Source organism: Neopelma chrysocephalum, unplaced genomic scaffold (assembly GCF_003984885.1).
Source record: "Neopelma chrysocephalum unplaced genomic scaffold, ASM398488v2 Primary Assembly neopelma1_24, whole genome shotgun sequence".
Taxonomy (NCBI): Eukaryota; Metazoa; Chordata; class Aves; order Passeriformes; family Pipridae; genus Neopelma; species Neopelma chrysocephalum.
In genome coordinates this window covers 29,372,836-29,400,470 of record NW_020897693.1, presented here as the reverse complement: position 1 = coordinate 29,400,470, position 27,635 = coordinate 29,372,836, and the positions used below count along the sequence as shown (strand labels likewise).

The 27,635-nt window shown below is 37.5% G+C and overlaps 1 protein-coding gene across 3 annotated transcripts in view; it reads right to left on the bottom strand.

Moving 5' to 3' along the window:
* The window catches only part of SCFD1 (sec1 family domain containing 1), a 52,250-nt gene extending 24,816 nt beyond the window's left edge, over positions 1-27,434 (bottom strand). For 2 of the 3 annotated variants that reach the window (XM_027709428.1, XM_027709432.1), the window contains exons 1-14: positions 27,374-27,434; positions 22,010-22,080; positions 21,068-21,156; positions 20,012-20,102; positions 19,073-19,195; positions 17,912-17,999; positions 14,992-15,081; positions 13,819-13,874; positions 12,761-12,846; positions 10,920-11,019; positions 7,583-7,722; positions 6,517-6,607; positions 6,092-6,165; positions 4,509-4,590 (exon numbers count right to left, since the gene is read on the bottom strand). In XM_027709428.1, the coding sequence (XP_027565229.1) occupies positions 4,509-4,590; positions 6,092-6,165; positions 6,517-6,607; positions 7,583-7,722; positions 10,920-11,019; positions 12,761-12,846; positions 13,819-13,874; positions 14,992-15,081; positions 17,912-17,999; positions 19,073-19,195; positions 20,012-20,102; positions 21,068-21,156; positions 22,010-22,080; positions 27,374-27,404 (1,212 nt within the window). In that variant the 5' untranslated portion in view covers positions 27,405-27,434. Of the gene's footprint in view, positions 1-4,508; positions 4,591-6,091; positions 6,166-6,516; positions 6,608-7,582; positions 7,723-10,919; positions 11,020-12,760; positions 12,847-13,818; positions 13,875-14,991; positions 15,082-17,911; positions 18,000-19,072; positions 19,196-20,011; positions 20,103-21,067; positions 21,157-22,009; positions 22,081-26,805; positions 26,950-27,373 lie in introns of those variants that run through there. The other variant, XM_027709438.1, reaches the window with a different exon arrangement.
* Positions 27,435-27,635: the final 201 nt, after the last annotated feature.

Sequence of the window (27,635 nt, the reverse complement as noted above, 5' to 3'; positions counted from 1 at the left end):
TCCTTGACGAGCAATTACTTGCAAAACAGCAACTTAATTTAAACCTTTTGTGGAAGCTTGTAATTACAGCTTATAAAGTAAATTACCTTGAAGAGTGCTCAAAAAATGACCCTTTGCTACTTTTAGGAGCAGAAGAATGTCTTCTTTTGATTGTCATAGTGACTGTAACTACATAGAAGGTGCATGAAGTGAAAAAAAAAAAAGAGAGATAGAGCTGCTTCTAAGCTACATTTACCTTGAGCTTATGTTAGAAGAGTAGTTAGCCAAAGTTAATGTGATTATCAGTGGTTATGTTACACTAGTTTAAAGTCTGAATTTTTTTTAAATATATTTGTGAAAGCTTTCAACTTCTCATCTTTAGAAACAGGCCAAAACTTATTTTAGGGGAAATTACTGAAGCACATGGGAAAGTCTACTTGAGTGCTGTACTCCAAAATGAACATAAAATTCCTTCTTTTTTAAGCAAAGAAGTGGAAGCAGGACCCATTGAAATATCTTAGAGGGTCACTTTTGTGAGGACTTGTTGGAAGCTCTCCTATCCTTTTTACAGTACAAAAGTTCTTAACTTTAGGGACAAAGAGAGAGAACATGCAGAAGAAGAGAGAAGATATTAAGAAACTACTTGAGGAATTTCTCAAAGATGCTGACTGAAAACAACCAGAAATAACTGCCCCCAGAACGAGTGAGGCTGGTCAGGTAATTACAGTGTGTTCCTATCAAGAGGAAAAGAAACTCCGGAAGAAGGCTGGAAGTGGCAGTCATAGCCAATTCCCTTTCACTGAACTGCACAGAATGATGAAGGAAAGGTCACCACAACTGAACTCAGAAAAAGCTGTTTTCTACTGGAAGGTTACTGAATGACAGAAAGCCAGCATGGACCACTGCAACATATATATTTCACAAACACGTATTGTTTCTCTTCACTGAACAATGAACAATGTTCACTTTACTGAACAACGTTAGAGAATGAATGCAGCCCACAGATGATCATGGGAGTGAGAACGTACTGGGTCTGGCTGAGATGGCGCTCATTTCCCCATAGCAGCTGTCATAGGGCTGTGCTTTGCACTGGGAGCAAGAAGAGTGTTGATAACAATTGATAACACATCAGTGTTTTGGCTACTGCAGAGCAGTGCTGGCAAAAGCATCAGCACTATCTCTCAATATTCCTTCCTCCCCCCATTGAGGGGACACAAGTAGGCCAGTTGATCCAAACTAACCAAAGGGATATTCCATACCATATGATGTCAGCTCAGATATAAAGGCTAAGGAAAGGAGGGTGAAGGGGGCCATTCGTCATTTACAATGTTTGCTTGCGGAGCAACTGCTAGGTGTGCTGAAGCACTGCTTCCAGGGAAGTGGCTGGACATTGCTGCTGATAGGAAGTAGAGAATAAACCTTGTTACTTTCCTCTTCGCTTGTCTGCATGCAAACTTTCACTTTTACTTTATTAAGCTGCCTTATCTCAACCCACAGGTCATTTCCCACCATGTCCAGCTGGGAAGGGAAGTGATAGAGCAGCATGGTGGGCACATGGCATCCAGCCAAGGTCAACCCACTACACATGGCATAAGACAAAAATGTAACCTTATTTCAAATAGAGTAGTTAAAATAGTGGAATTCCTTTATAAAATAAGAATTTGAAAATCTGAAAGGCTATTGTCAATGCTCAAATATCAGGCCTTGAGATCAAGCAAAAGCAGAGATACATGAAAAAAATTATGCAGGAATTAAAAAAAAACTAAACCAAACAAATGTAATTTATGACAGATAATAATTCACATAAAAATCTGCCACATAAATTCACATGTATAATTCTAGCAAGAGGTTACCTAATCTACCCCCTCTCCAACTAATCATTTTAGAAAAATGTACATGTACACCTTTTTATATGTCATGATTAAATATACATCAGTTATCCTAGTATTCAAATTACAATGACATGCAAAGATAAGCATTACTTGAAACTCTAAAGCAGCTAGGTATTCATAATTCTAGCCTTAAATCTGTTATCTGTTGGGTCCAGTCCTTCAGTCACCAGCTTCAGCAGAGAAAAAATCCATCCGTGCAAAACAAGGATGCATTTATTCTAAGCACTGACAACAAATATTTGATGGTTCACTTAGTGAAAAAGTGATGCATACTTTCCATTATTTCACTAAACACTTAAGCCAGAAAACTGCCAGGACCCCTAAGTATGTCATTACTTTCTGGTTTCCTCTTGTTGTGTCTTAGAAAACAATCCAACAGAATGTAGAAAGCAGCTGTAAACTAAACATTAAAATATGACCACAAGAAAAATTAAATTCACTTAGTGTATCTAAAGCAGGTCTTGTAGTACTCTTTGCATTAATCCTCATATATATAGTGAAGAAAAATGCTCAAATCATTAATATAGCAAAAAACCACAATGGACAATGCATATACTCTATTTTAAGGTATGAATGCACTCCCAGATTATTTTAAAAGAGAAACTATAGTAACCTGAGGAAGAGTATGGTGCCTCACTAGTTCCTCATGACTTCAGCACTTGCAAAAAAAATTCTCTGACCCTAATCTGGTTTAATTATTTAACTGTACATAAAACCTATTAATCATAGCCTCAAGGTACCATGAGAATTTCTTTTAAAAATACTGGTTGAGACAATGCCCTTTTTGACAGGATTTTAGTGGAATCCATTAGGTAGCATAACATCCTGCATATTAAAATTTCACACCTCAAGACAGAAAGATACTTTTTCTAACACCAAAGGGTTACAAAAGAGGAGAAAATGTTCAGGAGAAAGCAGTTGGAATACACTTGACATTCATTCAGTGAGAAGGTTTTAGTGTAGGCAAATTGCAACAGAAAAAACATGTGCTTCTGCATTAGTTTAGGACAGTTTCCTAAATATCTGGAGATGAACTTGATGCTTTCTAAATCAAAAGAAAAGATGATAGAGATGCACATATCATCAAGGTATTGAAAAAACAGCATGGCCATTTGTTTCATAATCTTCTTCAACAGCTATACAAAAACAAGGTAAGAAGCCCGAGCACTTGCAGTTCCAGAATTAAGAATCATGGAGAAATGGATGACCAATCCTACAGAACTCCCTAATAGCAGGCTCCCTGTCAGAGCAGTGAGCCAAAGGGCTAGTTGAGTGCTGTAGTAATCTGTAGAAGGACCCAAAGTTAATTCCCTCCACCTCTAGTTAACCAAAAGTGTGTTGCTATCACCTAATGGAGAATGAACAAGTGCATCTGACTTCAATCCGTTGCCAACAGGACACTGGTGATCAAAACTGATGTTACTGCCATCCTACATCTTGCTCTGAAACATGGTTTCCTTCCAACAAATAAAATATATAAAACACTACTGGTGTAGGCCTGCCATTACCATGTCAGTATCTTCTTAGAAAAGTGAATTTACATCAAGGCATCAAAATACTGACATTGTTGACTTCTACTTTTTCAAGGGTATTGATGTACTGCTTTAAAATTGTCAGATATGAAAATTTACAAGCCTAATACTGCAAAAGCACATAAACTGGCCCCATAATAATAAACTAAACAGAGAGACACGCTAATATCTCTTCCCCAACTTTAAAAATACGTAAAATTAATTTATTCTTTAAGTTTCAGAATGAATCCTTTGTTCATATATTGTACTTTAAAAAATTCAGTAGCAGTAATAACTGAGGACAGATCTTATGCCCTTTACAAATGTTAAAGCTAGCTTAAAAACACATTGCCTTCCATGAATTATAAACAGCTTGGAGTAAAATTTTCTAATTATTGATTTTCAGTGAAACTTGGTGCTTGAACCACCTTCCAAAAACAGAATTTCAGTGTTTCTGAAAGCCTCATCTATAATTTCTGTTCTCATACTGTGAAAACAGATCCATTTTCCAAGTTATCCTGGCAGTAACCATGTTCTTCACTTGATACTAAACACTCTGTGAGGTCTCTGACACAAGAGCAGCATACTTAAACAGAAAAGAGAACAAGCATCCTTCTGAAGTGCTTAAATTATGCACAAGACATCTAACACAGACCCTGCTGGAAAGACCACTTCAGTAACTTGTGCCATAATTGCCACACCTCTGGGTATTATTTTCGTTGGTGAGGAGTCAACAGTGCCCTTCTGGTAAACAGATACAGAGCACAAAAAATTGCTTAGACTGAAGTCATGACTTGCCATGACACATCTCTAAAATAAACAAAACACTTCCATCAGAAACTTATTTTAGAAAGATTTCAACCCACAACAGCAGTTGTGGCCACCATTAAAAAAGACTGAGAGGATACTAGTAAATTCTGATAAGAAAAGAATGGGTATGTCTTCATTTTCCATGCAGAGGCATTCAAAATTCATTCTCTGTCGCCCTTCAAGTAATGTTACACAGGAATTTCTGAAAAGGTAGCACAATTGAGAAGACTCACTTTCTTATCTTCACCAGCTCAAGCATATTCCTCCAGTTAAGGAGCAGTACTAATAGAAAACTGAAATTGGAGAGCAACCATACCTTTATGTGCTCCAAAACAGCTGTTGCAACATTTGTATGAAGATCAATGAGCCTCTTCTTTTCCAGAAGTTCTGGAAGAGAGCTGAAGAGATTAAATACAAACTAACCTGCCCATTTGCACTATTAGTTGAATTGTGAATTGTATACAGTAGGTACAAAAAGAATTATAGAATCATAGAACTTTCTGGGTTGGAAGGAATCTCTAAAGATTATTAAAATCTAAAATTATAGAATAGGATTGGAACTAAGAAATTACAAAGTACAGAGATAATGATTCTCATAACCATAATAGAATAACATAAAGACATAAGTCACATGTAATGTAGTAAACTAGGTTTTTGACCTTGACTAGCAAAAAATATACATAAAAGGTAATTCAATATTTCCACTGAAAGCTTGTGACCAACAACAGATACATGCCCTGCTAACCTAAACAAATAATCTACTACATTTAGCTCATTTCTGGTACATATAGAAGTGCCAGTATCCACCAAATAATAATACCTGTAAAAATATCAAACTTTGTCAAATAATTATAAAATTATATTAAATAATAACATCTGTCAAATAAATACAGAACCTCTGGATGTCCTGAAATTTCTCACAGGTGCTTCTGCATAGAACATAATTCTCTATGCAGGATTTGTGACTGAAATATTTTCTTTTGCGAAATGGGAAACAGAATGGTTAAATTTACTTTGTAGAAAAATTGTTATTTAAGGTGTTATGATCTACATGATTTCCACTGCTGGCACTTGGCAATCACATTTATAAAAGACTGCTTGGGATCTATACATTTTCACATCCAAAAGCACCCTGGATACTCAGTGTCTTACTCAGTTTATAGGAAGCATGGAAATATCTGCTTGCTTTTTGGAAACTGTCTGATCCATCACACATCCTTTATAATTCCAATCAAATCCTAACTAGGCATAGCATACAAAACAACTTTTGAAACTCCCTAAGAGACAACTAACTAATGCAGGCACACTGGATTCCACAGTACACTGGGCATATCACCCCATCTATCCTCACAATAATTATTGTTTCTTCTTCCTTCTGACTGGGTCTTAGTAAAAGGCAGCAAACTAAACATCTCCCTTCTCCAAGGCATCAGGGGAATGAAAAACAAATTTACAATGAGAAACAAGTCTAAATCTCAGACTTACACTGTCATCCATGGTGGCTAGGTCTCCAAAAGCAGGAGACTAAATTTCTCATGCAGAGTTGTTAATAACTATAATCTTGTGAACAGATATTATAGTAACTACATGAATCAAAATGTAATTAATTACACACTATGCAAAGCAAGAAGATACTTCAAGAAGTGGATTTCACTAACAATTTTCTTAATGAAAGAATGCAGAGCCATGTGTAGATGGCTCATATTGTGGAAGTTACATGTGCAAACACTTATCTTGCATTTAACTTTACCAGAATTATAAAACATTTAAACTACACTGTTGAGCTGAATAGCCTACGTTTAAAGCTATTTATTTCAAAGAATATTAAAAGTGCAATGACAGAAAAAATTAGAAATAGTTCCCAGTTAGTTAAACAATAATGCATTAATGATCACTTACCTGACAGCTGAAGTTAGCTTAGCTGTATTATCTGAAAGCATACTTATTGCTCCTTCATCCTCCCCTTCTATACCCTGGGTTTTGAGGAAGGGTTTGAAAAGAGGAATAAAACCAGTCATAATAAGTACAAATATCACACATGCATATAGAGTCAATAAATTTAGAATCTATTTTTGCACAACAGGATTAACGTCTAGATAGTGTTTTTCAGTTAATATGGAAATTATATAACTGCAACACCATTAAACACAAGAAATTGAACCTTCTCATGAAATACGGTACTTCTAGTTCTACTTTTAAGATTGTATTATGCCTAAAATTCAGCATGCACTGACAATTTTTGTGTGTGGGATGACAGGGTGTGCTAAGCATCTATAAAAGTCCTATAATGCTTTACATAGAGCACATAGAGGTGATAAACTTACCATGATACTTTTAAGTCTTTTGACTTCATCTTCTTGGGCTCTGTAAGATTCCAGTTCTTGCTGAACAGACTCAGCTACCTCTGGAAAAGGACTAATGCAATACTTTGCATTAGGCTCAGTTAAATAACACATTGAAACACTAGAACCAGACCACAAAAACCTTTTTGGAAATAACAGTACACAAATTATGCACCAGTATCAAATCAGTGAAAATGACATTTCACTGTAGGTTTACTTAAACTTTTGAAGATAAATTCACTGTTTTCGATAATTTTATGCAATTTTGGTATGAACATTTTTGAGCTCTGTGACAAAAAGCTCATATACAATTAACATGGACAACAAATATTGACAATGATGTGGTTGGTTGACCCTGGTTCGAGGGTTGGGTCAAGCCACTCCTCTCAGCAGGACTGGGCAAGCAGAAAATAAGATGGAAAAAACCCCAAACTCATGGCTCAAGATATAGGCAGTAGAAAAAATCAAAGATTGTGTGTGAAAGCAAAGGAAAACAGAAGATTTTGTTCTCTACTGTCCACTAGCAGCAATGTCTGGCCACTTCCCAGGAAGAGAGGCTTCAGTAGACAGAGTGGTTGCTCCAGAAGACAAACATTGTAAAAAAAAAATCGAATGCCCTGCCCTTCCTCCTCCTTTCTCTTAGCTTTTATTGCTGAACAGACATCATATGTTACAGAATATCTCTTTGGTCAGTTTGGGTCAGCTTTCCTGACTACGTACCCTCCCAACATCTTGCCTATCCCCAGACTAGTGGTGAGGGGTGATGTTGGAGAGACAGCCTTGATGCTGTGCCAGCACTGCTCAGCAGTAGCCAAAACACTGGCATGTTACCAACACCTTTCTAGCTACCAATGCAAAGCACAGCACTGTAAGGGCTGCTGTGCAGAAAATGAACTCCATCTCAGCCAGACCCAACACATCTTAAAAAACCCCTCCAAACTTATAAAGTATTTTCAAATAAGCTTAAAAATAGAACTATCATAATATGAAGAATACTTAGAATTTGTTTTGACTAAATTATTATAAACTGTGTACCTACACAGCTTACCTGCCCTTATGCTTTTGCCAGAATTTATCAGATGCAGTTAAATCATAGGACTTCTTATTTTTTTTCTTAGGTCTAGCACCTGCTGGAGAACTTTCCATTCCTATTGATTCTTCCAAGTTAACTCTATTCAAATGGAAATCCTAAAATAAAGAGGAATCTTATGTAAATATTTGACAGTTTTTAATTATTCAGTCTTTCACACTCAACCAATATCTTCTAGAATATTTTCTAAAAAAATATTAACACAGCTATTTATTAGAACTTCATAAGAGGGCAGAAAACAGTTTACTAGCTAACTAGATAATAACAACAGCAATACAAGAACTCCAAAACTATTCACAGTTACTTAAAAATACACCCAACAAGCACCAAATATTAAGCAAAGACATTTGATTGTCTCACACGTGAGCAATCTCCTGACACTGAACTTCAGTTTTCTGCACAGAAAACATGTTATTTAGCAAAAACTGTGCTCTAATAATCATCCAAAACTAAAGCATAAAGGTGCCCGTGTTGCAGACAAAAAGTGTTTCTAAGGCTGAAGTTCACTTACACAAGGATAACAAATGTATCAAAGCTGCCAAGAAGCTCAGGACAACAGCAACAGCATTATTTACTGTGAAGACTACTTAGCTACACGTTCACAGCTCTTTCCCTAATTTTTTTAAACACTAGTGAAATAGTGAATGCATGATAAAGCAAAAGTTTGCAAAAAAGCTGCTGTTTCTCCATACAGTTTTTCTTCTTCCACAGATGCATGAACATAGAAATTTCAAAGGTGTCATTTGCTTGGCAAACAACGATAAAGAGAATAAAATCTTCAGCTATACAGAATCTGTCATGAACCTTTTAGAACAGGTGTTTTTTCCAGAAATAAAACCCCACTTTATTATGTTCATTAAAGTATACAGAAACAGATCACTGTAAGTGAAACTGTCAAATAAAATTTTAAAATTTTTCTAGTTATCCCTTGGCAAAGACTTAAAATAAATTACTACAAATGATCCATGCCAGAATAGAAATAAAACTAGCTAGAAGTAAAACTAGTAGAAGCAGATACTCAAAGAAAAGTCATGCAGTCAATGAGCACAAACCTCATCTTACAAGATGTGTTTAATGTTTTAGCAAAAGAAAAGTACTTTTCAAGTACATATATTCAATAAAAACTTGAAGGGAAAAAATTTATTTGATTGCAAATTTAGCTGTAATTTTTAATGAAGATCTATGTTTTGGCTCAATTTAACTCACCAGTGACCTGAGTTTTCAAGTTAGTTTTGGCATTTACAAGGAATATTCCCAAAATAATTCTTATTGATTAGTGTTCCTCCTTTTAACTCCTCATTTTGTCCTTATAAGACTTTCTATCCATACCTCCCATTTTTCTGTGCCCATTCCTGAAAGTTTTTTTTATTTAGAAATAGGAATCTCTTCTCATGAGCCTGTTTATGTGTAGAAATACCACAGTTATAAACTAAACAGATGCAGCACTCAACCTTGTGCCTGGGTTAGCATACAGTTCAACACCGCACAGAATTCCTGGTCTATTGTAACTGAGACCTTAAGTGAAAAACAATTTGTTTGAAAGCACAGCTCACATAATCAGCATCTTGGTTACAATTCATGGGCTCTTAAAATGCTACTGCAGTTCTTTCATGAAATATTATGCCCGGTGCATGAAGACCCTGGCAAGCTTGCCTTTAAGGTGAATACCTTGACTGGTTTTTAAATTAAACTTTTGCCCTTTCCATGGAGTCCTAGACAACTTGGTTACAATTTCACTAAACAAATTCATAATCCTATCTGCTCAGCCAAAAATAAGATGCAACATCTAACAAGTTGTTCCAGAGAAACTACTGAAGCCTGATGCAGTACAGACAAATATCCAACAATCCTTGAATCATTCTTCTATCGTTATTCTGATACCCCAGCATATTTGTAGTACTAGTTGTCCTCAGTTTCCAGTATATGATCATTCTGCAACTTGATGCACTGAAGTCCTATCCCAACACATGCTTAAGGCCACCCAACACTACCTTCTCTACGTGGCAGATTAGCTGGAGTCAAATAGATGGAGCTTCACATGGTTTTAATACTGAGCAAGTGAGCATTTGCTGATTAAATGATTAGCAGGTGACAAACTGAAATTAGCACAGACCTTGTGCAATAGCATTTACACCTGTAAAAATTGTAATTTGGGTTTCCATACCCTACTCTTTACTATTTTAAAAAAAAACCTGTAGAAATTCAGCACTTCTACTGACAAGTCTCTAGCCAGTTATTGGCTCAGTGCAAACTGTTCTTTTCTCATATGCCTTCCCTAAAGAAACTAGGCCAAAAATTCTCTATCTGTAAAAAGCACCCTTTAAGTTAAGAGAAAGGCACTTGTCAGAACGAACTAATCACATAAAATAGAATTTACAAGTGTCCTAAAACATCCCATTAGTGCTGAAATATTTTCATTGTAGCAATACAAGTTTCTGGACAGCACTCTATGTATGACCATACAGTTCTGCGGGATGATCAGGGAACCAAACATCTTTCACATGACAAGTTCACAATCAACCCTGTATACAAACACACATATGCACGTGCATATTTCATGTATTCCTCTAATGGTCTCAAAAATAAACTCCAAATACTTCTCAAAGCCAGATATTGAAATGATTTTCATGAGAAACTCTCAGTATAAAAAAGCCTCCAGATACTAATTACTCTTATTATTTTTTATTTACTCCATACCTATACACAAAATGCATAAATCTTAGGTAAGCAGTATTAGTTTTCATTCAAGTACATTTCTACTACTGGTATTACAAAATAAACTTGAGGAAATAAAGGCAGTTTAAGGCTATACGAATTTCAAAAAATTATTTACAAAATCTATTTGAGATTCCTCCAGTAGGGTTATATACCCCTTGGCATCTCTGTATTGAACACTTACACCACCTTGTGGAGAAAAACAGGAAAATATGTTTTTAGAAATTCAAAGTAAAACCAAAATTGGTTAAAAACTACATTAAAAGCATTTATTTTTTTAAAAAACTGAATTGCACCTAATGGATTTTGGATATTACATCACATAAAGATTATGAACTACTGACGAAAAGGCCAGGATTGCTGAATTATCTATCTTTTGAAGATATCAAGATTTCAACTTTTTAAATATTTTAGAAATTATTGCTAAGTAAACCTTTTAGAGAAAATATTCCAAGTGTTTTTTACTAAAATAACTTCCAAATAAAACAGACAAAACAGATTTGAATCAAGAGAGAATGTGGTATTAAGAACAAACTGAGTGAAAGAATAGTTTTGGTAAAAAAATCAGATTTATCCTTACCAGAACATCATGCACTAAAGCTTGGTATGTCCAAGTATGATGTAGAGGAGTTGCTAAATCTATGTTTCTGTCAACAAGGACTAATAGGGGCCTTTGAAAGCTGAAAAGATGACACTGTGTTAGTACTTCTTTAAACATGATTAAAACACCCCCGTAACATCCTGAGTGATATCAGCCACCTTCTACATCATATTTCAAATTAAAAGCAGAAATGCCTACTGCTGAGCTCCTCTAGCCTCCTCCAAAGTCACTGGGGCTGATCACTGCCAGAAATTCCAGGAATCAAATCTTAGTAATGATAAAAAGATTATTTTATTTTGTACTAAGTGAAATTACCAATATATCAATATTGAACAGAAGTCAAAACACTGAACAGCAACTAGCCTTTTAGGTATTAACTAATACATCTTTGTGTGGATACACATTTGAGTTCCAAACAATTGTCTGACTGGGTAATATTCGACCTTAATCCCCATTATGAACCTCAAATATAAAATCTCTCTTCCAAGAGTTTTTAATTTAATTTTTCTCTTTGCTTGGACATAAAGTCTGTGAAAAAAAAATTATGAACTTCTGAGATGCACTGTAGTAATTCTATCAATACTCGATTTTGTGATAAAAGAATGCATTCATGCCTAAAGGTCTTGGGTTATGGCTACATGAAAAATCCATAGTAAAGACAGGAAGACTGTGAACTGACAGAAAATTATTATCACCATTTCCCTCAAGGACATTATCCCTACAGTAAACATGCCAGCTGAAGTATATTTGCACATAGTAAAAGCATGTAAATTCCATGGTCTGGATTTCCTTGCAGAAAGTATTTTCACTTCAATATATAATCTCAAGAACCTTAGTCACCTTAATGATTCTGAAAACCAAAGACCTGAACCCATTTAATTGGTTGAAGTTTCCAATGTTTCCCTTTCCTTGCATTTTAATTTTGAGGGTAATGATGCTATACTATCAGGAAAACAGCCACTGAAGGAAAAGCAGTGGTTACAATGCAGCTCCCATGAAAATGAGGGAAATGGTATTTCACAACTGTTCCCCCTCCTTTCATTCCATTTTGCCACCCTTGATTTTTTTGTGCCTTTTATCCAAATTTTGCTCTTAATTTCATATAAAAGACTGTTTTATATCCAGTTAGGATATAATAACAGTTTCCTTCAGCTACAGTCTTGCCAATACATGTCTCACCTTTTCATGTACAGTATAAACTCCCATAACACACTTTCCTAAGGCAGCTTGTGGAATATTCAACTATCTGGGGATAACAGCACAGAGGTACGCTACTGAGAACACATTATCAGATGCATGCAAGCATCCACAAAGGATTCAAATGGTCATGACTTAACAGACCTTAAACATCTAATTATCCAAGTGGTAGTCCTGAAGCAGTTCCCTTCCGGTATATGTAGGGATCAGCTGAGAAACACTTGCTTTTGACATAACTACAACTGGTAACACTGTGCACAAATAAGAAAATGGGTCTTTCTTTCTTTTAATGGACTAAAGGTTGCTAACAGATATGTTCAGACATTCAAGTTCTGTAAACAGCGTATTTGCATAAGCTTGGTTTAGAGAGGGAACAAAATTAACTGGTTCGTTAGATTATTTTCGACTTACTGCCCTAGGACCGTACATTTATTAGCTATAAAAGTTTTAGAATGGGTTATTAAGAGACTAAAAAACTCCCTTAAGAGTATATAAATTGTTTTAATATTGAAACAAATTCTTGTAAATACAGTTTTCAGTACAGTGGTGACTTATCCTAATGAGAGATTTCAGACAACTGAAATATGAAAAATAAAAATACATAGTTATTACTAACACAATACCTGAACTGCCCAGCTCCAAGTGTGTCGCCTGTAAAAAGACTGTTTCTGGCATCTCTTAGATTCTCTCTGAGCTTCTTATCCAATTTCTGAGGAGAGGAAAAAACAAAACCACTTTTAACAAAACAGTGGTTTCCTAACCTCTTTATCTGATCAACACTAAAAGATTTATTGTGCTGTTTTTGTAGTTTATAAAAGTTTTAGCTGCAGGAAGACTAGGTCCACTGCACATGGGAAAGAAAGAAATCTTAATTCTATTTTCTCCCTCCAGCATTTGTATTTATATCCAGGACTACACTGAAGATATTTCCTTTACGTCCACTAATCTCTTCCCAGACAATCAGCACAATTACCTTTCCCTAAACATGCAAACAGAAAATACCAGTAGGAGGCACCAAGAAGCAGAAGCAGCAAATTGGGCTGTCAGATACTGCCACACAAGTGTTTCATAAAAATGAGATTATCCTCAATATGAATGCATGCACACTGAATGCTTAGGTTTAATCAGTATCATGGCTTCACTGATAAAGATGTGAAGAAGATGGAAGAAGTGAAGCACAGTGACCCCTAATGAAGACAGTGCTGTACATATTGTTCATTGTGATTTAGTTTGGTCATTTCATCCCTATTTGGTGATCAAGTTCAATGTCAGATTAGTCTGATTTACTAAAAATGTCTTGTACTTATGGGATTTCCCAGTAAGATAGATAAAAATTTCTTACCAAGACGCACAGAAAAACACAAGGCCAGACAGCCACTTTTTAAACTGTGTAGATGTATCTTAATCATAATGTCAGAAAATCTTGATAAACTCTAGATTAGGATTGATTATTCATATTTAAGTTTCCAATCATCTCATTCCATAGCATCCCAATTTCTACAGAAGAGTTCCATGGAATTGAAATCAGAAAGGAAAATGGATGTATCTCCTTTCCAGTTTTATTTCCTTCATAAGGAAAAGGATACAATAACACTAGATCTCTGTCTAGTATTGAGAAAACTAAACATAGCGTTAGGAAAGTTTTAAATCAGTGATAGGTGCTTAGAAAAACAGTTCTTACCACTGCCACCATTTCAGCTGCAGTTCCTCTTGAGCATCTGATTATAGGAATAGCGCCTAATAAAAGATATATTGACTTCTACATGCATTATAATTTTCAGATTATAAATCAGTATACTTTTCATAAACAAATTTCACTAACATTCTGAGATAAATGCAAACTTACTTCAAATTTTGCTCTTGCAGTCTTTATCTATGAAACAAATACTATATAGAAATATTAAAGTTTTACAAAAGTAAGTGAATACCTTATACAAGACAATGAGAAATACAGTGCACACTAGAAAAATAGCTAATGTATTGTGGAGGGGACAAAGTATCTCACAAAGAAGCATTAAAAGTTATTTTCAAAAGGTTAGAAGTCCCCTGAAAACAACAGGAAGTATTATATCACCACCACCACAATATATCCATCACTTCAGGGTAATGCTATTTTCAAAAGCACATTTTCCATTGGCTTTCAGATTTCAAAATATTTAGCTACTGTTTCTCACTTACCTACACAAATATGAAAATTCCAAAACCATAGAGTTTAAGTGACTGAGTAAAAGACATTCAATTTGTATCACACTAACACTTGAAAGAACTGAACAGGTCCAAGAGAATCTCTACTGAACACACTGCCCCATAGCAATCCCAAGCTCCCCTTGTAGGAAAGCTATCTCAGACTGACCAAATTCAGTTAGAACTTAGATTAAACATCATCACTATGAAAAATGTATGAGCTAAGTATCAAGAAAACTCACAATAAAATAAGTAAAATTAATGTACCTTCCTATTCCTTGAGTATTTCAGTTAGATTTTTGCAGAGTTTGTGTGAGTTTTTTTCTTCTATTTCTTTGAGTTTGGTTTCTTTTGAGAGCTACAAGTCCAAACTCAAAGTACTACTATCTTTATTGCAAACTAGGATCTTGTAAAAAAAGTAATTCCAAATCTTTGCATTTCAATATTCTTCTTCCATTGGTACTGAAGACTAAGATGCAACTTCCACGAAGGGACAGCCTTTACTGGACTTTGCAGTGATTTAAAGCAATAATTTGAGAAAGATCATTATCCCACCCTGTGAATTATTGAGATTTTGGTCACAGATTTAATTCTGCCTTTCTATATTAAATCACTAAACTTCTAGTTGTCTCACTGAATATGGAAAATATGCTAGAATTTGGAAACTTACCAAGTGTAACAAAAAAACAGAAGAGACTATCAACAATAGTGTCCATTATTGTTTCCATTTCTGTGTCTGTTATATCTGGTCGGTTAATGGCTAAAATAGTAAGGGAAAGAGTTAAGAATAGGGTTAAGCAAGGTTATGCCACTTTCATACAGAGAAAACAATCCTTTTCTTACCTGAGAGCTGTTAATAGTCAACAGCTTTTGTTGCAGAAGAGATTAAATCATGAAATGCCCCTCTTAGCACATATACTAGTTTCTGCTCCCTTTTTTTGGGAAAAAAATTGGGAGAAAATTATTGCTTACTGTCTGAGGTCAAACACTACATAATTGTTTCCAACTCTCTCTGACTGCATACTTTAACTTTTGGATTGTGTCAGTACTACATTACTAAATACTTCCTAGGAAACCACATGTTATAGAAGAGAAATGGCCATCCACTTGGAAAACATTTTTCAGGAAAAAATCCTCAAAAAATTACCTGTGCAATTTAAAGAGAATTATAGTATGCAGTTATCTATATTTAAAAATTCTAAATCCCACCTCTTGTAATGGAGATTCTTTTTTTTTTGCAACAAATTTACTGTCAGTCTCTAGATTAGGGATTATTACCAAGTTATAAAACATTTCATATGACAGATAAGAGAGATTTCCCTCACACATTTAGGTCAGAAGAGGAGACACGTAGCAACATTTCTCTTAAATAACTAACACTGACAAGAATAGAACAGCCAACAGGAAACATCAAACCAAATCTTATCACAGATCTCAAGGCAAGTACTATCTCAGGATTCATGCCATAAATTCCACCCTTGTTTGCTTTATTTTACCTTTAAAATTCCTCACATAATTACCTGTCTTTTCCTCTTTCTTCAAAAATGAATTTCAAAGCTCTAAACATTAATATGCTTTCCATCCTAAATTTATGCATGGCCAGCCATAACCATTCTGTAACTTTAAAGGTGCTTTTTTTCCCCTCAACTTTTCTCCTCTAAGGGGAGATGGATTATATTGGCAATTTCTATCAGCAACTATACTTAACAAGCCAAAGTTTTGCCTTTGGCTGTTAGGATGACAGCAGCAATAGAAGTTTCAAGCTTCTGAAACATCAGCACCAAGAAAAGCAGACTGTTCCCACTATCTGTATTTTTCTGTAATGACAAAGCTTTGAAATTAACTAGGGCTATAATTCTTATCATTCTAGGTATAGTTACCTCCAACCAGTGGTCTCCCAGTTTACAGAGGGGAAATAATCTTATTTTTACTCTCTTGCATTTTCTAGTTTTAAAAAGTACTCATTTATGATGGTCCAGTAATCTGCATACTGTCAGTGCCTTCTAATTTTGTGTACCATGCATTTCATGAGCACATTTGTTTCTTGTACCATAGCAATCAATGCAGATATTCAGTATTACTGCTTGTTAAGTCAACCTTTGAGAAACTCCATTAATAACCTTTCAGTAAAATGTTCTATCATGTTTTCTATATGTTCCTCTCTCTCTGCTGTAGCAAGCTTAGGGGGAATGCATTTATTATATAGAGGTAAGCTTAGGTTTCCTACATTTTGTTGTTGTTTCGCAAAATTCAACAAAATGGTAGAGAATGGTAAAGAAGCATTTGCATAGCATAAAACAGGATGCCTCAAACATCGACTTTATACTAATATTACCCATATACTCTCCTTCTACACAGTCACAGAAAAACAGAACCAGAGAGAGCCTAAGGGTTTATCTGCTTAGTCCTCTTGCCCAAAGATGAGTTAAACCCATGCAATTACCGTATATAAACTAATTCAGAAAGATTCCCAGTCATGAAAATACCATAACATTTATAGGTAATCTATGGTAATATTTCACTACCTTTAATGTTAGAAAATGCTTCTAATATCAGATCAGAAACTTTCTTGTTGCAATTTAAACTCATTACTTCTTGTCCATTACTAAACAGAGAGAATCTTTTGTGTCTTTTCTGTCTATGAAAGCCTTTCACATAACTGAAGAATTTTATCATGCTTATTTGTCCTGAACATTACCTCTCTGTAAACATAGTCTTACAGACAGGAAATCAGGTTTCTGAAAATTAACCTGTTTTATTATATTTATTCTTAGTTCACACATTCAGCTACGTTAATGGCCACACATGGCACTGCTGCTGCAAGAACAGCAGCTGTCTTTCATTACCCTCAGATTTACTTTGACTTATGTAGATTATGAAACTATTACAAACTGGCAGTTTCCTGCTAGGGTTTTTCTCCAAAGGCAAAAAAGACCACTTCTTCCTCACCCCTGCACTCCCACTGCCTCTCTGTGTCAGATCTAGAATTCACACAATGAGACAGATTGTATCAGTGCTCTGTTGGAAAACTCATCACTCTCTATGGGAGATCAGATTTCTGTTCGATCAGCTTTTGGAAACTGCAAACTTTCAGACTGGTTTAAACATAGCGTGGCAAATTTCAGCGGCCCAAGAGAGGAAAACAAGCCAGACAGAAACTGATGGGTGCGAAACATTTTCAGTCATCTTAATTCAGACTCCTTGTTAGCATAAGGAATCTTATGAGAACCAGTCTTTACATACACATGAACACATCACACAACTATTATTAAAACTCTTAACAGCAGTTTTTAGTGAAAAAAATTAAAGTCTCCTTTTCAAACAAAAATGCCCTTCATTCTGCAAATGGAATCAATCCCCAGTGTGAGACACAACCGAGTATTACAGATCCAGTTTTAAAGAAAGGTATTGACTTTGGAAATTGCGCAAGAGAGGAGAAAAATCTCACCGCTAAATGTTAGGCATACAAAGACTTCTCATCTCTACCAGATCAAAGCAAAATAAAATCACTTCTGGTTATTAGATACAACTTCAAAAGTAAATTTCAAATTCAGACATTCTGGTAAAATTTTTATATAAATTTTACTTACCACGATATGAAACAAGTTCTTTGTTTTGGTTACACAATACAAACATGTCATCTTCTAAAGTAATAAAATTAAGATATTGATCAAACACCTAGAAATTAAGGAATAATGGTCAGAATAGTCCAGAGTGAAGCATAAAAAAACCTGTGATTTACTGCTACCTAATTTTCAACATTTCACAGAAATGCCTATTAAAAGAAAGAAATGCAAGATATAATTTATTAATTAAAAAGCCTGTGTAAGGATTGAGTGATTAATACAAAATATTAGAGCACTGAAAAGTGCCAGAACAGTTCAACTGTTTCTGTGGACAAATTTTTAGTAGCCAAATATCACTAAAAAACACATGTGGAGGACATTTCAATATTATAGGTTCATTTTTTGTGAACATGAAGGACTACAAGTAAGCAGCACTAAGCTCTCGGGCAGGAGAAAGGGAAGAGGGCACTATCTGAACAATACAACATTACAGCTCATGAATTCTAATTTTTCTGTAACGTACCCATACATTCAGGAAAAAAATTAAATCTCTCTATGGAATAAACTATTCATGAGATATCACAACAGAAAAACAGATTTAAGGAAGTTAGTTTACACTGCTACACCAACTTACTCCTGCTGAGGATCTAAGGCTTAAACAACACAAGTAGAGTTAATTTCATTCCACAACAGGTTCTTTGTATGATGCCAGTAGTACTAACTGGAGTGAGAAAAAGCAAAGGTATTTAATTATATATGAAAATAATAACTTAATTTACAAGTTTTGGTACAGGCATTCAACAAAAGAGTAAATACTTAACACCTGCCTTTAAATCAGAAAGGTATGGGAGTATACTCATAAGAGTGTGTATGTATGAAATATTATTTAAAATGACAACTGCACTCATACTGCTCTTTTTGTGTATTTAGGAGCTAAAACGCCACCTCAACATATATGCACTGAAGGCACTCCATTAGCTGATGAGATCAGGAATATTCTGAAACCTCTTGTCATTTAGCACAAAAGTCTTGCAGCACTTGGACTTTTGACTAAGCTGACGTATGGTACTAAGCTACATTAATGAGATTACTGTAGATTCCCTTTTTTTCCCAAGGATGCCTGACAGTAAGAATGCAATAACACCTGTAATGGTGTTAACATTAGGGACTGGAAGACTTTCTTACCTTAGCCACTTGAGTTACTGCATTAGCACCTATAGCAGCATTTGCAATATCTTCCAGTTTACTTCTCGAAATGGCAGAAATAAAGTTTAAATAATAAGATTCATAGAGCTGGTTTCGAAGATCCTAAAAAAAAAGGAAAAGCACAACCCTTTTCCTGAAAAAGTACTAATATATTTCTGACTAATTAAAAAAAAAAATCCATACTTTTACTATGTGGTGTTGTAACTATCCACAGTCAAACTGAATTTTCATAAGTGCTTGGCTGTCTGTTCATACAGTCTGTACAGTGTTTTGATTACATATCCAGATATAAACAAACTAACACAGAACTGCAAAAAAACAGGAAATGAAATTTAATCTAAAAGACAGCAATCACTATTCCACACCTTACCGCTGACCAAAATTACCCTTTGCTCTTTTTTTTCCTTTGGCAAAGATATCAACCTTCCATCTCCTCCCAGAGAATGTAAAAAACTGAGATTAGCCTAACCCAAGCCTCCCACTCAAAGCAGCGTCAAACAGTACAGGTGGCTCAGAATTGTGTCCAGTCAGGTTTAAAACATCTCCAAGGATGGAGACTCCACAGACTCTCCAGGCAATCTGTTCCAGCGTTTGTCTACACTCATTAAAAAAGCTTTTTCTTATGTTTAAATGGAATGTTTGTACCCACTGCCTCTTGTCTTTTCACTCCCTAAACTCCCTCTCTGAAACACATAAGACATATTTACCCTTCTATTTTCTGGGAAATGGAAGTTTTGCATGTAAACGTTTCGGGTAATATTTTTATGACAAATATGTGCTTATGTGTAAAAAATGTCAGCAAAGGTGTTTAGACATACACAAGAATTATATATAGAACAGTCACATTCCAGTGACTGCACAATTACTTCACATACTCTGTTGTGTCCACTCATCTGAAACATTAAGCATCCAAGTTACCTGGCACATTCTGTCAATATTTTCTTCTGTTGGCATTACAAAGTAAACAGCTGGAACATCTGGAATAGCATCCCGATCTGAATGCAAAAGCCTGACAGGAACAAAAAATCCATCTTTAATGTGCTGCTTCTCTGATATGTGTAAAATTAAAAAAGTTAAAGAAATTTTTTATTTGTACAGATAAATGTTGCCCTATATTTAGCTATATTTTTAGCAAGAATGAGACATGAAAAGCGAAAAATCACAGTTGTATAATTTTTGGCTGAATATATTAACAGATGTCTCCGAAGTTTATACAAAGCTTGAGAAAAGGCTTTAGAAATCTTCAAAAATAGATTATCCATTCAGAGGAAGCTAAAATACTGCATCCACAAAGTTCACATGCAAACTGTTGACATAATAAAAAAACTCTGCATATCTCATTCTATTAAACTTGCCTTTCCTGCTTAAAGGTAAGGTTCTTAGAAGTTTTTCTCACATATCTGCTAATGTGTTAACATGTTAAATCGTGCTTCTATTTCTAGCCTTCACTTAGCAAAAGTTTATCAAATTTTGAAAAAATAAATGTATCTTCAAAGTTTCTTCATGATTATTACCACAGCTAAGGAAGGACAATGAACTAAGTAAATGTAATCTGGGGAAAGAGAAATGGGAAATGTCTTAAAATAATACTTAAAGATTCCATATGTTTGACAGCAGACAACTAAATTCTTTGTGTAAAAAGACAAGCAGAAAACATACACAGTCCCATGAAACAGTTTGTGTCAATATAATTTTAACATATATGATTACAGAGGCATTTGTAAAGACAGATTCCAAAAGAATACCTCTTCGGTAATTTTCGAACAGGGGCCTTGTGTACTTAGCAAGAAATTCTACTGAACAGTGTTTGGAACTCTCTCTCCACTCCCTGATTCTGAATAATGCCATCAGATTTTAGGAACAAGTCAGGATATAAACTTTAGTAGTTATTTTTCACTGTTTTGTTCATGATTTGCAGGAATATTAAATAAAGTTCTCTTTAGAAAAAAATCAAAATTTTAAAAAAACACTTACAGATGTAAAGTGATCCCCATATCTCTCAGCTCTTTCACTGACAGCAAAGGTGAGATTATATCTTGGCCAAATCTGTCATAAATGAGAACCTGAAACAGATACACATCATCTTATAAAGTGCTGTAAAAAGTGGATACTGCAGAATATAGGATACAGTGGATGCAGCAATTCAGGTTTAGGAAACTACTACCCTAACCTGAAAAGTACTTAAACATCTACCAATTTATAATAAATCATTAATTTGTCACAGACTTCCATTTGTGTTTATGAATAAATAAAATATAAAAAACCAAAAAGAAACTCAGTCACAAAAGGGGGAAAAAGAACCATCACGTCTATCTCCTGCAAACTGTCTTGACAAACAAGTCTGCTGTCAGAAATTTGTTATTGTACGTGCAGAGTTTTTTTGACTGCATTTGGGAGAAAACAGCAGGAGACGCAGAGAGGAATTAGTGAAAAAAGACAACAGATGAAGAGACAGAATATATGTTGCTTTGTAGTAGCAACATCTTCTCATGAACTACAAGTTACATTTTAAAGGTAATAAAGGTAGCTTGAGCTCAGCTTGTTCAAGGTTAACAATAGTTCTTCCCTTTGTATGGGCTTCTTTCTGACTTTGAGTTTACCTATAAGGTATCATGCAAGCTTCTGCCAATGGTATGAATGAGATCTAAGTATATTTCAAAAATATCCTCCTCAGTTACTCAGTAAAATATTGCCTAAAGAATCAGTTAGTCATCTAGTCCTTCAGTCATCAAGCAACCAACATATGAATTTTTCTCAGCAGTTCTGATAATAAATTCTGTATATTTATAATACAGGAAAAAATATTTTGTACAAGTTAATAACATAGGGAAGATGAACTCGAGTTAGTTAAAATTTGCAAATCTGAACTTTTCTGAACACTATAAAATTCTCATATTCCTTTCAAATAGTTCTTACCTTCCATACTGGTTCTCCCGTGCTGTTTTTAACAGGAGGGACATTGAAGTTCAGCATACGTTTCAAAGCCACTGGAAAACAAAGACAAATTACTCTCTTTACACTTCAACAACAGTGATTAAACACATTAGTAGTGTTTTATTATACATTTCATTTGAGAGGAAAACCATCATAAAATATAAAGGCAACAAATCAAATTTTCATTACTTTTATACAGCTTTGACTGACAAGTGGCTTATGTCAGATAGAATTTATGGAGTCCAGAAGACACTGCAAAAGGAAAATAAGCAAGTTCCAAAACATTAACTCTTCTTAGTTATACAGGCTATATGACATCGTTTGCCTTAAAAATAAGTCCAGTATCTTCCTTAAGGTGCATTCTAGACAGTAGGAACTAGTTTGCTTTATTCCCTGATCTGCTTTTCCTACTCCACTGGAACAACACTATACACACAAACAAAAAATACCTTTATGCCTGACTAAAACTGATACACATTTTAAAACATTTTGAGAAGTCATAAGAGGAAATTGCTGCTTCAAGGGTTACAAAAATATCCTTAATTTGCAGCAGGAAAACTCTTTGAAACAGGAATGAACTTTCATGTAACTTGCCATTCAACACAGAAACCAAAGCAGATTCCTTCACCTACTAATGTATAAATCTATTAAGTAATGAGTCTTTCCTCAGTTACCTGATTAAACAACACACTATGTGCTGCTCTCCCATCTTTGACTAACAGCAAAGCACTATTTGCATCATTATAAATTAGTGGCTATTCTCTTCAAACTCATAACCAAAATTATCACAAGGTTTTGCAAAGAGGAAAATCAGAGCAATGTATATCACTTTGCTCATAAATAGAAAGCAGTAGAAACAGTTAACTTCTGACTCTGGCTGAATGAAGCCTGTGAGCATACTCAGTGCAGTTCCCTGGGATTTACAGTATCACAGGACAGGTTAGGCAGGAGAGGACCTTGGGAAACCTCCAGTGCAACCTGCTGCTCAAGCAGGGTCATCTGTGAGGCTAGGCCAGGCTGTTCAGGGCTTTATCCAGACAAGTCCCCAGGGGTGGATATCCTACAAACACACTGTGCAACCTGTGGCACTGACTGTCCTTGTGGGGAAAAAGTTTTTCCTTATATCCAGTTTGAACATCTCATTTATGTTATGTAATTTATGCCAGTTGTCCCTCACCGTACTGCTGTACACCAGTTCAAAGGAGCCTGGCTCCATCTTCTCAGTGCTGCCCACAGGTATTGGGGAGTTGCTGTTTGGTCCCCCCTGAAGCCACCTTTTCTCCAGGCAGAGCAAGCCCTACTGCTACAGCCTTGCCTCACTGCTCAAGCCCCCGATAACCCTGGTAGTCCCTGCTGACTCCCTCCAACTGCTGGATGGCTTTCCTGCACTGTAGTCACAAACTGGATGCAGCATCTAGACACCATCTCCTGGAGCTGGGCAGGGGAGATAATCACTCCCCTCCATCTACTGGCTGTGCTCCCGTGAACACGGCCCAGGATGCTGCTATGCAGGGTTCACTGTGGGCTCACGTTCAGCTCGCCGTCCACTGAGACCGCTTGCAGGCCTTTTCGGCAGCTGCTCTCCATCAATCAGTCTGGCAAACCCAGACTGCTCTCTAGTCTGACAAAACACTGTTGCCTGTATGTTGCAAGGGGTTCTTCCTTTCTAGGTGCAGGAATTTACATTTGTCATTGTTAAATTCCGTAAGATCTCTGATGGCCTATTCCTCTTGCCCATACAGGTGCCTCTGAGTGGCAGCTCTGCCCTCAAGTAGAACAGATTCCCCTAGTTTGCTGTCACTTGCACACTTAATCAGAGTACACTCTGACACTTCCTCCAGGAAGTAAGAGATTTTAAATAGGAGAGGTCACAGAATATACTCATGCGGTGCTCCAGTTGTTACTAGCCTCTAGGTACATTACGTTTGATTAATCACAACCCTCTGAGCCTGATCATCCAGCCTTTTTGCTTTATTTATCTAGTTGCTCATCCATTCAGTCCGTAACATCCTAACCTGGATACAAGAACACAACATCAAAAGCCTTGCTGACGTCAAGGTAAATGACACACTACTGTCCCACTGCCTACAAGTCCAGTCATTTTCTCACTGAAGGCAATTAGGTTGGTCAGACATGATTTACCATACATAGATCCACGTCTGCCTTTTCCTTCATGTGATGAGAAGTATTTTCCAATAGGACTCACTCCATGATTGACTCTGAAGTGACACAAAGGCTGGAAGACTGTTGGTGAAGACTGAGGCAAAGGCAGCATTGTGTTCCTCAACCTTAACTGTGCCTATCACCACTAAATGACCAGCTCCATTTAGCAATGACCCAACGTTTTTTCTTATTCACATTTTTGCTACTAGTGTTGCAGCAGAAGCACTTTCTCATTTCTCTAGGCATTAGCCGCACCGTTCAACTTCACTTGAACTTTGGCTTTCCTAACACCATCTATTCACGCCCAGGCAATGTTTCCGAATTTTTCTTTCGCAGCCTGTCCCTGCTTCCTCCTGGGTACTGCTGTCCTTTCAAATCACATTACTAGCAGTGAAACGTGAATGTGGGAAAATCTAAGCTAGCAGTGAGTGCTGAGTCTCCCTGGAAACCAGCATTCCACTTCCTTCATACTTTTTTATTTTCTTCTTTTTTAAACACCATGGAGCAGTCCTGAAAGTTGATTACAGACTGCTCCTGGATTCTTTGGTCCCTTACCACTGGTGACATCTTCAGCCATTATGAGCAATTTTTTTAAAGCTCCATGGTTATGTATTTTGGTACTACTGGAGCTGAAACAGCTGCTTTGCAGTTTATCATCTAAAGTAAAACTTAGCATAAGCCCTCTGTGAAGGAAGACAGTAATCAGACTAGTTATGTGCTGTGACAATCAAGATAAACATTCAGCAAGTCTCTGAGTTTCTTTTTTTGTACTGATATTGCCATTTCATTTACTTTTATGCTGAATGTTCCCTGGGGCAAGGATCATATTTTTACTGTGCTTGCGCAATGATATGCTTTGACTAGTTATGAACCAGGATAAAGGTCACAACAGATGGTGTACATATGTGGTAATACAAACACTAAATGATAATAAATCTTTCCCTTTTTCCATGTATCTTTTAGTCCCTGAATCTATCTCCTTACAAAAGATACAAGAAAAGACAATATAGGTTCAGTGGTAAAGGCTGACTGAAATAATCAAGTAACAATTGTCAGCAAATGGACTGAGTGTCCCCTCAGCAGGTTTGCCAATGACATCAAGCTGCGTGATGAGGTCACAGAATCACAGAATTATTTAGGTTGGAAAAGACCCCTAAGACCATCAAGTCCAACTGCTGACTGATCGCCACCTTGTCAACTAAACCATGGCACAATTGCCACGTTCAGTTGTTTCTTGAACACCTCCAGGGATAGTGACTTCGCCATCTCCCCAGGCAGTTGTTCCAATGTTTAACAATCCATTCTGTGAAGAAATTCCTCCTCACTAAGCTGGAGCGAAGGGATGCCTTCTAGAGGGACCTTGACAGGCCTGAGAGGTAGGACTGTGCAAACCTCACGAAATTTAACAAAGCCAAGTGCAAGGTCCCGCAGCTAGGTTGGGGCAATCCCAAGCACAAATACAGGCTGGGCAGGGAACAGATTTAGAGCAACCCTGAGCAGAAGGACCTGGGGGTGTTGGTGGATGAGCTGGCAATGTGCACTTGCAGCCCAGAAAGCCAACTATATCCTGGGCTGCATCAAAAGCAGTGTGGCCAGCAGGGCAAGAGAGGGGATTCTGCCCCTCTACTCTGCTCTGGTGAGACCTCACCTGGAACACTGCATCCAGCTCTGGATATGGACCTGTTGAATCAAGTCCAGAAAAGAGCCACCAAAATGATCTGGAGGCTGGAATACCTTTCCTACAAACACAGACAGAGGGAGTTGGGTTTGTTCAGCCAGGAGAAGAGAAAGCTTTGGGGAGACCTTACAGCAGCCTTCCAGTACCTAAGGCAGGTTAGAACAATGCTGGAGAGGGACTTTTCACAAGGGCTTGTAGTGATAGGACAAGGGGGAATGGCCTTAAACTGAAAGAGAGTAGGTTTAGATTAGATATAAGGTAGAAATTCTTCCTTATGAGGATGGTGAGGCACTAGAACTGGTTATTCAGAGAAGATGTGGATGCCCCATGCCTGGAAGTGTTCAAGGCCAGGTTGGATGGGGCTTTGAGCAGAAGGTGTCCCTGCTGAGAGCAGGGAGGGGGCTGGAACTAGATGATCCTTAACCCAACCCACTCCATGAACATGGTGAAGCACAATAGAAAAGAATAAAGCTGTACAGAACATAAGCGCAAAGAAATGGGCTTTATTAGACAGGTAGCAAAGAGAAGAAAAGCAAAGGATTGGAAAGGAACATCAAGTAGCACTGTCAATGGTAGACGGACACAGGAATGAGATTGCAGAAAGGACTCCTGGTACAAAAAGATGGAGCATACTAGTCAATACTTAAGGCACACACAGAGACTGACTTTTTTAGGCAGATGACTTTAAACATTTCATGCTAAATAAATGCATCCAGAATCGTCTATACCACCAAAGATACCGCAGTTGTCAAGGAGAAAGTGACAGGATTACAGCTCAAACTACTTTCAACTTTGGCAAGCAAGGGAAGTAGAGAGGACTGTGGAGTCGACATCCTCTATGCTTTAGGAGTATATTCAAGGCTCTACAGAGATTAAAGAGTCAATTAAGGACTCAGCAATCTGTAAGAAGGGACTGAATAACAAACCCTTTACTCACAGAAAACCTGCATCATTAGTTGTTAATCTCGTGTTCCGAATTTCTTGACGGTCAGTACGTAGTATTGTCTTAACACGAGCATCACAACAGCAGCTTTATTTAACGCTATTTCCCGTTGATCCTTCTCACGGGCAGGAGGAAGCCAAGACGGAGGGTGCGCATCCACGGTCGTGGCAGAAGACACCGTTCCCTTCCCGGGCCCGCTCAAGTTCCTCCCCGGGGGCGCCTTCCACACCCCGGCGGCACCTACAGTCGGGGCCCGGGGGCCACAGGGGGGCCGGGGCCCCTCGGCGAAAGCCGCGGCTCGAGGCCCCCGGGCAGAGGCGGCGGAGCGGCGTCCCAGCTGCCGCCGAGGGAGAGGGCGGTGGAGGGGCCGCCACCCCCTTGCCGGGAGACCCAAGCTGGGCGAGGGGGTGGGAACGCCCAGCGGAAGCGAGGCGGCGCCCACACCCCGCCGCGCAGGGAGACAGGCAGGCGCCCCCGGCGGCAGCGTGCGGCTGACCCGGCTCCCTCCCTGCCCCGAGCCCCAGGAAGGCGCCGCACGGCGGGGACCGCGGCCGGCGCTCACCTGTCTGCTTCTCCCGGATACCGGCCGCCATCTTCCCGCCCGCCGTTCCGGCCGCGCCGCCCCGCCCGCCGCCTGCGCAGCCGCCGGGACACGTGGCGGCCCCTGCGCGGGGGGCGGGCCCGGCCCGGCCGCGCCAGGTGCGCAGGGAGCGGCCATGCGGGAACTGCCTGTGCTTTAACCCGGCGGACAACGGCGTTTTCCACCTTTCCCCGCCCCCGAACAAAAAGCCGCAGGAGCGGTGTTTGCTCTCGCACTGAAGTTT